Genomic DNA, 16,396 nt, shown 5'->3' with positions numbered 1-16,396 from the left:
ATTCATTACAATTGGCTGAAATAAAATTTACATTATTATCTAAGAATTACATATGAACAGCTGCGTGGAAAAAACTTGCAAGCACCAAATTTAAAGTTTTACAGGAACATAAAAAACACATCATGCGTTTTTTCAACAACCTCCTAGATTCTACTGCCTATACTGGAGGTTGTACTTCCATTTTCAAGCAACAGAGTTCGCTACAGTATAAAACAGAGTACGTGAAACTTGTTTCTATTAAATACTGTATTAGGAAAAAAAGTCGCAATGTTTTTCCATTCTGGTATTCATATAGAAAATTTTCAAATAATTTTTCTGTTACATTTTTTTATATGATAGGTAATTCTTTATTTTAAAGTCCCTTTTCAAAAACAGATATTATTCAGAGATGTCAGAATAATGACAATGGCAATATTAATTGAATAAAACAAATGTAACACTTACAGCAAACTTCACTCTACACCAGAGTTCCTCTTCAGAGTCATAATCATAGTCAGTCACAGTAGCTATTGAGCAGACTACTGCCTTCCGTCTGGCCTCATATTCCGCTGATACTTTGGCCTCTCTCTCTCTAAACTTGAGCAAAGAGACATAAAATGCTATTTTCATATTGTTTGTAAAGGTATATTGTAATTTGTTTTTTAACAGTCTTCCTTATATAATCTATTTTTATGTTTAAAGAATAAATGTGTCACATGCAAATATAAAACACAATAAGCACACGAAAAAATACATGCATCCAAACCAAGTTATAATGTAATGTAATATATAAACATTAATGAAGGTCTTGCTCTGATGGTATTTTATAGATTGACAAATCGAACTGAAACCCTGACCGAGTTACTACGTGAGCGCTGGCTGTCTTGGGGAGGAGCAAGTGAGAAAGCACGGGGGGAAGGGAGAGAGCACTATGCACTATGTACTTGCAGGTCCACTCACAGTTTGTCAAACCTGCTAACAAAAGCATTAAAAGGTTGACTAGTTGCCTGCAATGCTAGCATAATGGAACCTTCCTAGCCGACAGTCGAGGCAAAAATGAAGAATCCGTTATTGTGGTAATACTGGAGAGTGGTTCTTCTATTGGTCGCGACACCCTCTCAGATATTTACGTGGTGATTGGTGACTGAATGACGAGGAGCGAGGGAGAGAGAAAAAAGAAAGAGAGAGATTCCAGAAGTTGGCGTGTTTTACGGGGTTTCACTTGAGGTTGTCAAACTATACATTTAAATTTTTAATATAAAAACACAAAGAATTTCTTTTTTGTCCAATGGCAGGGCTCTTAACATGTCGTTATTTGTCCTGGCTTTACAAGTGTGCTCATAGATGTCACTAGTGCCGAAAAGCATAGACCACTTAGCTCATCAGAGACTATCCAGAGTGCACCATCGGTGCACTTGTAATGAATGATGACAATGGTGAATTGTTGGGATGTCACCAGATTGAAATCCAATGCTTTTCTATCTCTGGGGACATTTGAAATCCTGTACCTAATGCTAAATACATTTGAAGAAATAAGAAACACTGCAGGTGTTTTCAAAGCATGGAATGCAGGATGAGGCCACTTTGAGCAATTTTTGAAATAAGTATTTTTTAAGCAAGTTGCTTAGTAGTATCACTTTTACTGTGAGTTTGTTAGCATTAAGTCTGAAATTAAGCATTTTCAGGACTATGTTTATATGAAAGTTTTTCAATATTTTGTTGTTAGGAATATAATATGTCCCCAAAATATTTGACAGCAATTTGCATACACTCTGTATAATATTGTGCAGTATAACATAGATGTGACAGCCTATGAGGGCAAAGGCTTGCCAGCCAAATGCTGGCTGCCTCAGCAGAGGTGAATGTGTACAGATACGGAATTAAAAAATGGGCCGAGTCTTGGTAACAGTCCTCCTCTATGTAGACAACAAGCTTCGCAACACTGTCCACAAGTAGCATACATTTAGGCGCTCTTGTTTACTGCACATCTGGAACTTGGTAAAATTAGATGGCCCAAATTTTGTTTCTGGATCTATACAACTTTCAGCTGTTTTTTATTTGCTCTGGAGGTCTTGTTTTGAACCTCGCAGAGTGAGGGTGACTGTTGAGTATTGGTGGAATGGTGATAATTATGAGGGAAAATGGGGGGAACCCTCTTACACCTGCTTTGTCCACCACAAATTTCTTCACGTCTCAGATGGGATCATAATCGGGTTGCTACAGTGAAAGACACAAGGCCACAACATGTTTGGCTTAATATAATATATTAAAGTTATATGCATAACAAGAGGATTATTATCACAAAGATTTTGATTGTCATATGTTCTATTTCTTATTTTTCCAGGAAGTATACTAGTATTATTCATCTATGTCACAAGACTCAACTGTTCAAACCTTGATATCTTCTAGTGCAGTGGTTCCCAACCTTTTCCAATCACGTATCACTATTTTCAATTTAGGATATTAGCTCTACCACCAACCAAATTTATTATGGGAAAATGTCATGTATTGTTCTCAGGGTCATAATTTTCATTTCCTACGCTACTATACCAATAACTGCTTTATTCAGGCATGTTTAATTAAGAAACAGTCCCTCTTCGAACTTAATCAATGGAATGCTCTATAAAATATAAAGAAAAATACATGTAGGTCTAGCTCTATTTGTTACATAATGGTAAATGATTAAATACTAAAAAATTATATCATAAACACGTAGTATCTCTGCTGATGCTAAAATTTGTAACTAAAATAAATAAACACAGTTTCAGTGTGAAGGTCGTGCTTGTTAGCAAAACACAACTTCTTATGCCAGGTTTCAATCGAGTTAATTTCAAGTCTTAAATCAGGTTCAACATTCGGCTTATTCCTGTACTTACTTTTAAAATAAATTAGAGGAAAAAAACCACATTCACAAAAGTGAGCAGTTGTGAACACCATAAAAAGTTTTACAGCCTTTTCTGAGATGATAGAATATTAATTTCCTGTTGCCAACCAAATAAGGATTCTGGCAAGGTGTCGTCAACAGAAAATGGGTCACTGAAGTCACATATTATTGAAATCATTTAACTTAACTGTTCATTGTTTGAAACTTTGAAAGCAGGTATATATTTTTATATTTTATGATAATTCAAATATTTATTTCACACTGTGTTGAAGTGTCACCCAGCAGCGACTCATATATCACCAGTGGTCGAGAACTCGAGTTACCAGATATCTGCTACAGAACAGGGCATATCAAAAGTCAGGTAACACTTTCAATATTTTATTACACAAAAACTACAAATGATAGCACTTTCAAGCACACGTCAGTTTAAAGTCAAACTCTCAAATACTACCGCATAGTTGCATAATTTACCGACAGTTGGCGTTAGTTACAACAATGGCGAATACTGGCGCTGAGCGAGCTTTCTGCGTGTTACAATTTAATACAAACAAGAGTGCTACCGATGTGCAACGGAAATTCCGGACCGAGTATGGAAAAGAAGCACCAAGTAGGAAGGTAATTTACCATTGCTATCGTAAATTTGAAACCACGGGTTGTTTGTGTCCGCAAAAGAGGAGTGGCCGTCTCAGGGTGAGTGAAGTGAACATTGAGCAAGTCAGAGAAGCATTCGTGAGGAAATCAGTCCATAGAGTGTCCCATGAGCTTCAACTTCCTTCAATGACTGTGGCTATGGAAGCATACACACTGCAGCTTCTGCATGTGCTAAATGAGGATGACAAACGCAAGCGCTACGAGTTTTCTTGCCAGCTACAACAGGCAGCAGATGACGATGACTTATTCAGCCGCTTAATTTTCAGCGATGAAGCGACATTCCATACAAGTGAGAAAATTAACAAGCACAACTGTCGTGTTTGGGGTACATAGAAACCTCACAGAATCATTGAACATGCGCGTGATTCACCAAAGGTGAATGTTTTCTGTGCGTTGTCACAATGAAAACTGTAAGGACCTTTTTTCTTCATTGAGGCTACTGTGACTGGACATTCATATCTGGACATGTTGGAGCAATGGTTGGTGCCTCAACTTAGACAAGATCTCGATGACGATTTTATCTTTCAGCAAGATGCGGCTCCGCCACATTTCCACAATGCAGTTTGTGCTTACCTGAATACGGAGATGTCTGATCGTTGGATAGGACGTGCTGGAGTAAGGGACAGATGTTTCATGACATGGCCACCAAGGTCACCCGATATGACTGCATGTGACTTTTTTCTATGGGGGTAACTAAAGGACAGTGCATTTGTACCGCCTTTGCCACGTGATTTAGAGGAACTAAAAACCAGAATTCGAGAAGCTGCTGCCACAGAGGATATGTTGAAAAGGGTATGGGAAGAGTTTGATTATCGTTTGGACATCTGCCGAGTCACTCGTGGTTCACACATTGAATCTCTGTAAGGTGTAAACAGAACTTTGAGAGTTTGACTTTAAAATGACGTGTGTTTGAAAGTGCTATCATTAGTAGTTTTTGTGTAATAAAATATTGAAAGTGTTACCGGACTTTTGATATGCCCTGTATATTTGAATCATGTAATTTTATTTTATCACTCAGCAACATTCATTTTATGTGTCCATGTTCATATAAATCTAGTTTTAAATATTTTAATATGTAATCAACTTGTATAATGCTTCCACACGAAGTATTCATATTCTTGTATTGTTACGTGTTCTGAAGATGGCAGCTTATGCCGAAAATGTTTATAACTGTAAATGTTGTAATATTTTGCTAATTATAGTATTGTGATTTTGACGGACATACCTGTACAATTATTCTGTACTTCTGCTTGATACAATATTCACACATTTCAAGATTTAATGTAAAATGCTTTGAGATAACATGAAATCTCAATTATCGATATTCTCAGCTACAGAGCAAAATAATTTGAAGTATGTACAACATAAGCACAAAATGAAAACTGCTTCTATATGCAGAAAACTTCAGTTACGGAGCTTGCATACACAAACACAGACATAAATACCCACATATGTATATGGAAATTAATTATACTTACTGCATCGGAGAACAATTCATGATCTTCTTGTTCATTATCACTTCCATGTTCCCATTCATTTGAATATTCTCTCTTTATCTTAATTTCATCTTCATTTTCATCATTTTCAGCCTCTTCATTTTCAACTGTAAAATAGTTGTGGAACTACGTATTATGTATATTATTATGATATGATATAACATGATATATGATATGATATGGTTTATTCTCACATTAATTTCTCTGGTCCTGCTGGCCCTTTGCATTTCTATATTTGGGCCAGATCTCCGGTTGGGAGCTGGAAGAAGTCTTAATATATTGCAATGGAATGCAGGTGGCCTAAGTTAGATGAAGAAAACAGAATTGTCGAAAATATTAAATGATGAAAAACTCGACTCTTTTGTATAGTAGAGGCTAATATATTATCAGAAAATAATATAAAACACTATGATATAAAAGATTACACAATTAATATGCTTCCAAAATCTACACAAGTGGCCAGTGGGATATTAGTTTCAACACTATTGATTTTAATTTATTGTGGTGGCAGGCCGAACATTCTAGTTGTGTCTGGCCGCATCTCGGGAGAAGGAAGGCATGGGAAAGTGGAACACGCGACACAGAACATTCCAGAAAATCGTGATAAATAAATAAAACCGCGGGTGCCGACGGAAGCCAGTGTGTGTGAATCAGTAGCGAGAGGGGAGTCAGCCTTGGCAGCGAGTGAGGTGGACCTGAGTTCGAGTTAGTCTTCGGAGCAGTTAGTCAGTAGTAGAGAGAACCAGCCTTGGGCAGCGAGTGAGGTGGACCTGTGTTCGAGTTAGTCTTCGGAGCAGTTAGTCAGTAGTAGAGAGAGCCAGCCTTGACAAGCGAGTGAGGTGGACCTGAGTTCGAGTTAGTCTTCGGAGCAGTTAGTCAGTAGTGAGAGAGAGCCAGCCTTGGCCAGCGAGTGAGGTGGACCTGAGTTCGAGTTAGTCTTCGGAGCAGTTAAGTCAGTAGCAGAGAGAGCCAGTCTTGGCCAGCGAGTGAGGTGGACCTGAGTTCGAGTTAGTCTTCAGAGCAGTTAGTCAGTAGTGAGAGAGAGTCAGCCTTGGGCAGCGAGTGAGGTGGACCTGAGTTCGAGTTAGTCTTCAGAGCAGTTAGTCAGTAGTGAGAGAGAGCCAGCCTTGGGCAGCGAGTGAGGTGGACCTGAGTTCGAGTTAGTCTTCGGAGCAGTTAGTCAGTAGTGAGAGAGAGCCAGCCTTGGCCAGCGAGTGAGGTGGACCTGAGTTCGAGTTAGTCTTCGCAGCAGTTAGTCAGTAGTGAGAGAGAACCAGCCTAGGGCAGCGAGTGAGGTGGACCTGAGTTCGAGTTAGTCTTCGGAGCAGTTAGTCAATAGTGAGAGAGAGTCACCCTTGGGCAGCGAGTGAGGTGGACCTGAGTTCGAGTTAGTCTTCGCAGCAGTTAGTCAGTAGTGAGAGAGAGCCAGCCTTGGCCAGCGAGTGAGGTGGACCTGAGTTCGAGTTAGTCTTCGCAGCAGTTAGTCAGTAGTGAGAGAGAGCCAGCCTTGGCCAGCGAGTGAGGTGGACCTGAGTTCGAGTTAGTCTTCGCAGCAGTTAGTCAGTAGTGAGAGAGAGCCAGCCTTGGCCAGCGAGTGAGGTGGACCTGAGTTCGAGTTAGTCTTCGGAGCAGTTAATCAGTAGTGAGAGAGAGTCACCCTTGGGCAGCGAGTGAGGTGGGGATGTTCAAGACCAGTATTGAATACAACTTATAAAACATATATAAAACCACAAATTCTTTATGAACGTGAAAACTAACTTACAGCATCAACAAAAACATTGACAAATTAGAAGTGACATAAGATAATGCTATGATATTAATTACTGGTGCAGTTAAATCTACCTCAGTAACAGCAATGCAAATAATAACAAAGCACTATCCCATAAAAGAGAAGATACATAAAAGATCACTGTTGCAACATGAAAGAATGGTAAGGTTACCACATGACACATACTCGACAAGCTACCAATTCAGGTTCAGAAAATTGAAAACGCGAAATGGGTTTGTAGAGGCAATCCAGGAACTTATACTTATATTTAATTTTAATTTAAAACCAGAAAAGTCCCTATTACATAAATCACCATTACAATGTGACAGTATAAATTATAATACAAATTTATTTAAGGATTTGAAGAAGAAGAAGAATCGTCTACACTTTAATAAATAAAACAAGTTGCTCTTGAAACTATAAATACATTCCAGATGGCTGCAAATATCTAAATGATGAACCAGCCGAGGCTGGGATATATTCCAAATTATTCAATTTTTATTTGTCTACAGGGAGTCCTTCTACTCACTTTGATGAGAAATTGCAGAAATCAACAGGGCATTAACACAACTTATTTATCAAATTAATATGTTCAAAAATGCTGTTATATTTAGCGACTCAATGTCTGCAATCCAAGTCATAGCTTCAATCAATATTCCTATAAATTCCAAAATCGCAGAAATTCAATCATTCATACACATACAGGCAAAACAAAATAAAAACTGTATCTGCAATGGATTCCTGCCCATTGTGGTATTATGGGCAATGAGATTGCAGATTGTTTGGCAAAGAAAGGAACTAAAATATTACAAGTACCCTTGAAAAAGATATCTTATCACTAGAGCTAGGATTCGCATGTAGTAAAGTTAATATAAACATGCAAGCCATGCCCCCCACTCCTCATACTTGCCATTCTCGTCATTCAGTACTTCCATTAGTTAGCGCTAAGGGTCTTTAATCCTCTTTCAAAACAGCTCGGGTTTAAAAGCTGCATTGTCTAGTCCTTGTGACTCTTCTTGCAAATCCAGTCTTGTCAACCAGGTTTAAAACCTTCTTAACCGGCATCACATTGACTCAACAATACTCGGCGTCGTTCTTAACTCATATAAATCCTAGCTCTACTTATCACAGTGTCAAATTCTTCATACACACAATTTCAAAACAAAATTCTAAAGAAATTTCAAGAAAACAGTAATAATAAATCTTGTTCAGTATTGCTTACTGAGAAAGAACATTTATACCTGATTCTCCTCAACATGATGCAGTACCAAATTTCGAATGCTAACTGGCCATGACTGTGTAGCAACACACCTGTGCTTAAATGCGACAGGCTCATGTCACTAGATTTAGTGGCATGTAAAAGAACTCCTGCGGGACATTATTCCGGCACACCGGCGATGCTGATATAACCTGGGCAGTTGCGAGCATCGTTAAATAAACCATAATTTAATTTAACTCAAAACAAACAGATTATTTAGTGCAGATAGAACATATTTCTTTGGAGCTATTCTGAAGAACTGTTGAGTCTTTCTTTGTAAGTTAATTAATTTTCTCGTTACTCTGTCTCCTGTAATGTGATGGAATGCATTGCAAATGAATGATCTTTTAAAGGCCCTCTAATTGTTTTATGGCTTTGATGCCAAAGAAGCTCCACTGTAGCTATTTGTAAGCAAGTAGAAAAAGTCATTATCAGTAATAATACTTGCTATTTATTTTGAGCAGTTCAACTCATTTAGACTCACTACAGTTTCTCAATAATACAGCAAAATGTCTATATGTTTCGCACTTCTTTTTTCACACTTCTGTTTCCTTCTGAAGTCCTGGCAAAATTCCTATACTTTCTATGTTAATTTAGTTCGGTTATACATTTTTGTTTATGCCTTTTCTTACACGATCATATTTTAAATCTCAAGAGATACGGAACTTGATTTATACATCCTAAATTAATTTTGTTCGAAATTAGATTTGCTTTGAAAATACAGCAACCCACTTTGCAATTCATGAAAACTCGAAGCTGCCCATGCTTGATCTGCTGTTACATTTCGTAATGCACTATGACTAGTCATTTCCCATTGGCTAATCTGTGATGTCGGAGTGCGTTTCCCCTCTTTGAGCAGAGCTGGTAGAGCGCGTGAGGGAGGGTAATGTTGTGTCTCTGCTATTTAAACATTTTCATCCCTTCCACTGCCACTCCCCTTACTTTGCTCTTTTACCTGCGCTTCCCCTCCTAAGACGCTCGAGAGCAGAGACATGTGACGTCACAGAGTTAGCATAGAAATGTATGATGTAAATGAATAAGTTATGGAGCAGTTATCACAATCTGAGAGCATGGCTTATTCCCTGTGGGCAAGCAGTCCAAAAATAATTGACTTTTTTATTTTTAAAATAGTCACATGGGAAGAACAGGGTAAATCAATTTCGTAAAATTTTCTGGACTGCAGTTAGAAATGTAAATTATCAGCCAGTTTTGGCTCTAATCAGCTATTTTTTTAATTTAAATTGTTAACTGCCTCCCATTGGAGGTAGCCCAGAAGGACTCAGTATACTCTCCTACATGAATTTTACAAATAACCTTACATTCTTCAGAAACATGTGCTATAAATTGGAGTAGGCCTATGATAGACTCAAAGATGGCGTAACTCTGAAATTATAAATTTGTCTTGTGAAAATTTTGCTAAATTGATTTAACTCGTTTTGCCCATATAGTCTTCAAATGCTATTTCAGTTGTTATTAAATATCATTTCATTTATAAGTTTTTCTTACTTTTGTGTTTTTTTTTCAAAACATTCCCCCCCCTCCCCATAAAAACGTATAAATGAAATCTGTATTAAGTTTTTGAAAACTGAGAAACTAACCTTCTTCTTCTTCTTCTTCTTCTTCTTCTTCTTCTTCTGGTTCTTCATACTCTTGGTTTTCTGTATGTCTCTGTCTAGTGCGAGCCATTGTTGCATCATCATCATCACCCTGAAAAAAATTAGAACACATCTTTATGTTAATCACTCAGCAGGTATGATGTATTCATTCAACTGCTCCATTAAAATTACAGCGCTATGATTTAGAAATATTAGAAGATGATATTCTTATGGATTCATTTTAGGAAAAGAAAGGTGTTTAAAAACTTGGTGTACTTGAAGAAATGAAACAGTATTAATTACTCTGGAAGGAATGCTTTAGGCGAATCATTATCTTTCAGGAAATGCTGACTAATGCAAGAAATCAAATGTTAACTACTGGTCACAATATTATTTATCAAATATTTTAAGTGAGTGATTTACGTGAACTTCTATTTACATCTCGTGCATTAGACATGACTGCATTAGATATGATATGATAACTATAGTCTAAAGATCTATCCAAAAATATCCAAAACTTTGCAGTGTCTAGCAAGTGGTACAGTCTAGCAATGACTTTCATGAGTTGCTATATTATGGACTGTAATTCCCCGCAACTATGGTCCACGATACAATCATTCAAATTTTGCACTCTAAAACGTGGTACCTCGTTTATCCACATTTTTGCTATACTGAATTTGAAGTTAAGTCACTGCAGCTATCTACGAATGGTCTATGATACTTCTACAATGATCTACATGGACCATAGTTGTGAGAAATTACAGTACATATCTTTTTTTTGTTTTTACACCAAGCCATTTTAGTGAGTGCAGATTTAACATATAGTGACTTTTCTGCTACTTAAAAATGTTGTTGTTGTTTTCTAATGCCATGCGTTTGACAATAAAGTCATTTGACCTCTTGCACTCCAATATTTTTCAAAGATATTATCATGACTAGCCACTGAAGCACAGATTTTGAGGTGTTCCGAATCCATTTCTTGGTTTGAGTTGCACAATGGGCAGTTAGGGGACTGATATATTCCAATTCTAAATGTCTGATATAGGGTAGTGCATGAATGCGATTTTTTTTTTGGCAGGTACTTGACTGTTTGTCATTCACCCATATGAAGCCAGTTGTGTAAACCATTTACAGAGAGAATCATTGTCCAGAGTATCCTACGCTACACCAGTGATGAGATGAGATGATGATGGAGATTTGTTGGCATGCACAAGAGGAACTGGAGCTCCCAGAGAAAACTTCTCCATCACCTCGAACACGGGTTTGACCAACACAAGTTACAAATCAGTGCGTACACTGGGGATCGAACCCACGTCCAGCACTCTAGCCACTAGATCACCACGGTGGTGACTAAGTGTTTAGTGCTGCATCAGATGTATCAGTGCTACAAATGTGGATAGAAGGCAACCCATGGTTAGGACGACCTTCCTTGTTACATAGCTGACGAGATCTCAATTCAAATTAGAGAGACTAACAAAGCAATTATTTAGTCACAGCCAGGACACTCTCTCAGGCCGGCATCTCAAAAATGTTTTTTCTGCGATTTTAACAAAAAATTTGGAAATGTATTATGTTGCAACAAAATATGAGTCATATATTTTGAATAATAACAGTAGCAGAACTGTGCTATGCTGACGTCAGTCAACAATTTCTTATTGAAGGGGTTGTTTACAAGGACAAGTTCAATGACATCCTAAGAAACATACTTCATGTTTGTTCTGTTTTTCCAATTAACTCTTTACATGAATCACGATTTTCTTCAAATTTAAACTTCGAAATCTCATGATAGCATTAATAAGTTTATTCGAAACTATTAATAACTGTGGCCGCCATTTTGTTATTGATATAGTACATTAAGAAGTCTCAAATGTCTGGTCAGTAGCTAAGTAAGGGGGTAGATAGATATTTCTTTTTTTATTTAACCGATATTAATCATATTATTATGTATGGAATTTTTGTTTTCAACGCATACAGATCTGTGTTACATATTATATTAATGGCTCCTGCTTCATGAAAGATTCCACCAAAGCCAGTAAATCAAGAGTAGCCAAGTAGTTCCCTTTATTACATGAACATTGACTTTTCTGATGACCTCTGAACAGCAATTCCTGAATACTTCAATGACAAGCAACGTCTAGTAATCTGCTGACAATTTTCCTATTTTTTTTAAACCATTTCATTGTGTTTAATGGCCTCTGAAGTGGCATGGTTGATACGGCACCACCCTAACATATGAAATTTCTCGGCGCACTTTATATGATTCCCAGATGCTGCGTGTTCTTTAGCTTTTTTTTTTTTTTTTCGAAATTGTTTATTGTTTTTCTGCACCAAGAATCTTACCCGTCAATGCCAAATATCAAACAATAAAAACACATTAGCTTTTGTTCATGACCTTTACCAGTTCCACACAACCACTGATATTTATTATACCAGCTTTTCTGAAATTTTCGAACAAATTTTCCGTCCTCTTGCGATAACGTTAGGTCTGCCGTTTCTCTAACGTTTTTCTCGTTACCTTTTGTTCTAACAACAAGGAGGAAATATCATTGTTAAGTAAATACACAACTGAATCGAAGTCAGGACTGTTAAATTCAGAAGTCATTAGCCTATATCCTGAATAAACACACAGATTGCCACACGAGAAAACAAGAATTACACTTTATATTTTATCAGTAATTATTCACTATGCCTATATAAAGCAAAATTATCACTTAGGGCTATCACTTTATTATAACACATTAGCATACCCTATTAGCCACCTTGCTCTCATGTCTCACACTGCACTCGTAACTTTGAAACTTTCTAATATTTTTGTCAATTTACCATATAGTAAATTACCTCTTAACCTATGGATAACTATATCCCTTCGACCATATATACAAAAAGGAGCATTTATCTAGATCCAAGGAGCAGCCTGTTATCTTGCTGAGGATTGGGCACGCACCTCACATCTTTGCTATATATAGTTCATTTTATTTCATGGAGTGCACTTTCATAGAAAGGACTTTGCCGCCAGACATTCTACTGGCCCCTACTAATTGGATGTCATAAATAAATGTCTTCCTTATTGTGACGGAAATCTTGTCTTCTCCTGTCAGTAACCAATCACAACCCTTGTTCAGAAGAATTGACAGGTACCTGCCAAATCCACGTGGAGGCAGAGTTGCCACATCTTTTCCGAATCCCAAGAATCCCGTCAGTTAGCACAAAAGTATCATTGAGAGTGTATTCTATAGTATTCGTTAAACATGTGGATAATGAAATTATAATAAACTGCAGTAAAATACAACAGTCATTGAGCAGTCAGCTCTTGGTATTACATGGCGTCCAGATGGGGATGCCAGCCACGAATCTTCTTATTTTGAGGGTTGCCAGGATTGTGGCAACTGTGCAATGTTGGGACGAGGGAACAGGCTGGAATGGTCAGACGTACGTAAGTGAGTGTTCAAAGGAGCCACCGAACTGCACTCCATGATATAAAATGGACAATATGCATCTGTTGTTACCAACAATGAACATTTTCAATTGACGAACTCTATGGAAAAAGGGTGTAACATCAGATTCCTGAAATATGTGATTAGGTGGGAAAAGTAAGTTTAAAGCATTTATTTATAACGATCAATTTTTGCGTTCAATGGCTGAAAAAACTTGGATCCTTCTTTACGCAAATGGTTTTGATAGTAAACACAAGGTCTAATAAAATATGCCCCTAAAATTATTTTCCTTACTCCTGAAACATGAATTACAGTTTTGTTGCTCTTTAATTTTAACAGCTATTTCACAATTTCTCAAATTGTGTCAAATTATTACATAGTGAGCTAGTGTGTTGAAGAAAAATGCAGGTTTTTCAGTGCTGTGGCATCTGAACCAAGTTATGATTGGAAAAGTGGGTATATATGTGAAAGTGAATAACGACTTCATACAAGATTGTGAATGAATTGCAGCAATTGCACCGCCATTTTCAGCAATGAATGTGATCTAGCTAAGTATAAATTCTACAACTCATATTGTTTTTTTTTTTAATTTTATTGGGTTATTTTACGACGCTTTATCAACATCTAGGTTATTTAGCGTCTGAATGATATGAGAGTGATAATGCCGGTGAAATTAGTCCGGGGTCCAGCACCGAAAGTTACCCAGCATTTGCTCGTATTGGGTTGAGGGAAAACCCCGAAAAAAACCTCAACCAGGTAACTTGCCCCGACCGGGATTCGAACCCAGGTCACTTGGTTTCGCAGCCAGACTCGCTGACCGTTACTCCACAGGTGTGGACCTCATATTGTTGATACAGGCATGCACCTCATGGTAATCAAGCCATAGCTCAGCACTATCTATTTCCGATCACAATAAATGCTCTTCACTGCATAATACAATTATAATAGGACAGACATAATATCAATGAATTCCGTTTTTCTTCTGTTGCAGTATATTGAGTGAACTGGAAGTCAGATCATTAATTCTGGTGGAATATTTCTTAGTAAAGAGCAACAAAAAAAGTAAAGTATCATTTTGCTGTGTTTTGGATAGTCTTCCAGAGAAACGTGCAATTTTAAACATATGAATTATGCCATCGTGCAACATTATAATCACTGACCGAATGCACAATAGCCTGTTGTGTTTCAATGAACAACCCCTTCACTGGACGTTTTTGAATAGGTGAGTGGAAAGTCACTGTCATATAGGTTGTCTTTAATGTTGTAAGAAAAAATACAGATGATATACTATTTAAATTTTCCGTTTAAAAACCACCACTGCCACTGCCACCGCCGCCGCCGCCGCCACCACCACCACCACCACCATCACATATTATTTACATTTCCTGTTCTCTTCTCCATCATGTACACACAAGCTTCATGTCTGTTGACTGCAGAATTTTTTACAGCGTTGTCACGGTTCTGTTCAATTTAAAATTGAGGACCGTTTTCACAAAACTCAACAAACGCCATTTTAAAAATTTTACAGGAAACGTTTTTTTTAGTTTATTCTCAGACCTTTGACATAGTAATTCTGAAAAAAATATATATTGTTTCTCTTTCAGAGATGCATTAATTGATATAAGGTGCAACTATTATTCTTATCTTATTTACTTTGAAAAAAATATGACAAAAGTTAAGAATTTCACAAAACTCAACATATCCACTTTTTTAAATGCACATACCTCAAAATTTTAAGTATTTTTCATTTTCATCTGGTAAAATCCTCGTCAAAATTATTACTGCGTATTTTAAAATAATGCTTGAGTACTGCTGAATTAAATAGCAGTTAATTGAACACACTGAAACCTAATTTCAAGCCCCCCCCTTTTTTTTTTCAAAATTTGTTATTGACTCACAAGACCTCTTTTATTTGCATGAATTAAATATTTATATTTGTGCAATACATTACCCAAATCACTGAAAATCAATATCGTGCAGAATAATCTCAGTGCAATGGTTCATCATAATCCATTCAATTGTCAGAATCTTTCGCACATCTCTTTAGAACATTGTGATAAAATACCTTGTCCTCTTCCGAAATATCATTATGGAACTAACTCATTAACTTCCTCAGATCATTAGCTTTGTTTTTGCTGATATGGTTCACCAGTAGTAAGTCAGGTGTTTTAGACATTACAGAAGCATTTGTCTTTCTTGGATTAAACACTTGAACTTCTATTGGTGCAGAAAAATATGTTTTCTATATAACACTTTACACAATTGTTACAAAGTTTTTGTACATACTGTAAGTATCCTCATCTCTGACATTTTAAATGGTAATTTGGTTTTACAATATTTTTTCCACCGATTTTAAGTCCTAAGTATGCCAGTCTTTGCCCAAAACTTTTACATCCCCAAACATTGCCATAATTTCATAATATTCTGATGGCAATGTAATGTATTGATGTGTTCTCAGCTCTTTCTCTATCAATCGAAACACATGGTCCGGAGGCATATACCTTTCCACGGATAGGAAAGAAATGTTTAATTTCTTTAAAAACTTCAGAGCTTTCCAGATAACCAAAAAGCATTAGCCATAATTATGCAATTTTTATTCTGAGATCCACAGGAATCTGAAAACGATCTTGGAGTCAAATTTCTGGATTTTTCTGTGAGTAAACATTTTTTCTAAATTACCTATATAATCCTTCAATGTTATAATAACAATGTCTAAACTTAGCTGCACATACTGGGAAATCTTCTCCATTTTCACCTCTTATGAAATATGAAATAGACACAGATCTTTCTAGCTTTTTGACGTTCTACTTTACTCTACGCCGTTTAGGTAGATCAAATTTCATATATCTTAGCAAAAAATTGTACTGTTCAACATTTGTACTATTTCTGTATAAATTGTCTCGAAAATTAATTAGATTATTTAAGCACAAGAACCTGCAGCAAGATTTTTTCCCCCTGTACTCAATGATTACAGTTCATTTTGGATGAATGTCATTATTTTTAGGCCCAACTGTATATTTCTTACTCTTGGATTAACATACTCTGCTCCTAATTTTCGTGCCCCTTCCAGTAGCTTGAACGGATTTCAATACTCCGGGTTCTTATCCATTTTTCATCACTACTCACAATACATGCACTTACAACAGCGGCCAGATTGATACCGAATTGACACCGGAAACAACAAAATATTATATAATATTTGAGCTTCGTAATGTGTCACTGTTGTCAAAATGCAAATGTATTACATTGTTGTAAAATATTGTAGCTTGCGAAACAGGATAAAAGTGTGAAATGTTTAGTTAGAGGATATGTTGAGTTTTGTGAAAATTTA

The 16,396-nt window shown here is 36.7% G+C and overlaps 1 protein-coding gene across 2 annotated transcripts in view; it reads right to left on the bottom strand.

The window, feature by feature from the left end:
- The window catches only part of LOC138711816 (DNA-directed RNA polymerase I subunit RPA1-like), a 69,253-nt gene that overhangs the window by 16,295 nt on the left and 36,562 nt on the right, over nt 1-16,396 (bottom strand). The window contains exons 3-5 of one of the 2 annotated variants that reach the window (XM_069843067.1): nt 9,635-9,743; nt 4,993-5,117; nt 445-576 (exon numbers count right to left, since the gene is read on the bottom strand). In XM_069843067.1, the coding sequence (XP_069699168.1) occupies nt 445-576; nt 4,993-5,117; nt 9,635-9,743 (366 nt within the window). Of the gene's footprint in view, nt 1-444; nt 577-4,992; nt 5,120-9,634; nt 9,744-16,396 lie in introns of both variants that reach the window. The other variant, XM_069843068.1, reaches the window with a different exon arrangement.

Source organism: Periplaneta americana, chromosome 13, assembly GCF_040183065.1.
Source record: "Periplaneta americana isolate PAMFEO1 chromosome 13, P.americana_PAMFEO1_priV1, whole genome shotgun sequence".
NCBI classification, from domain to species: Eukaryota; Metazoa; Arthropoda; class Insecta; order Blattodea; family Blattidae; genus Periplaneta; species Periplaneta americana.
The sequence above is the reverse complement of the archived record's forward strand: the minus strand, read 5'-3'. Positions and strand labels throughout refer to the sequence as shown.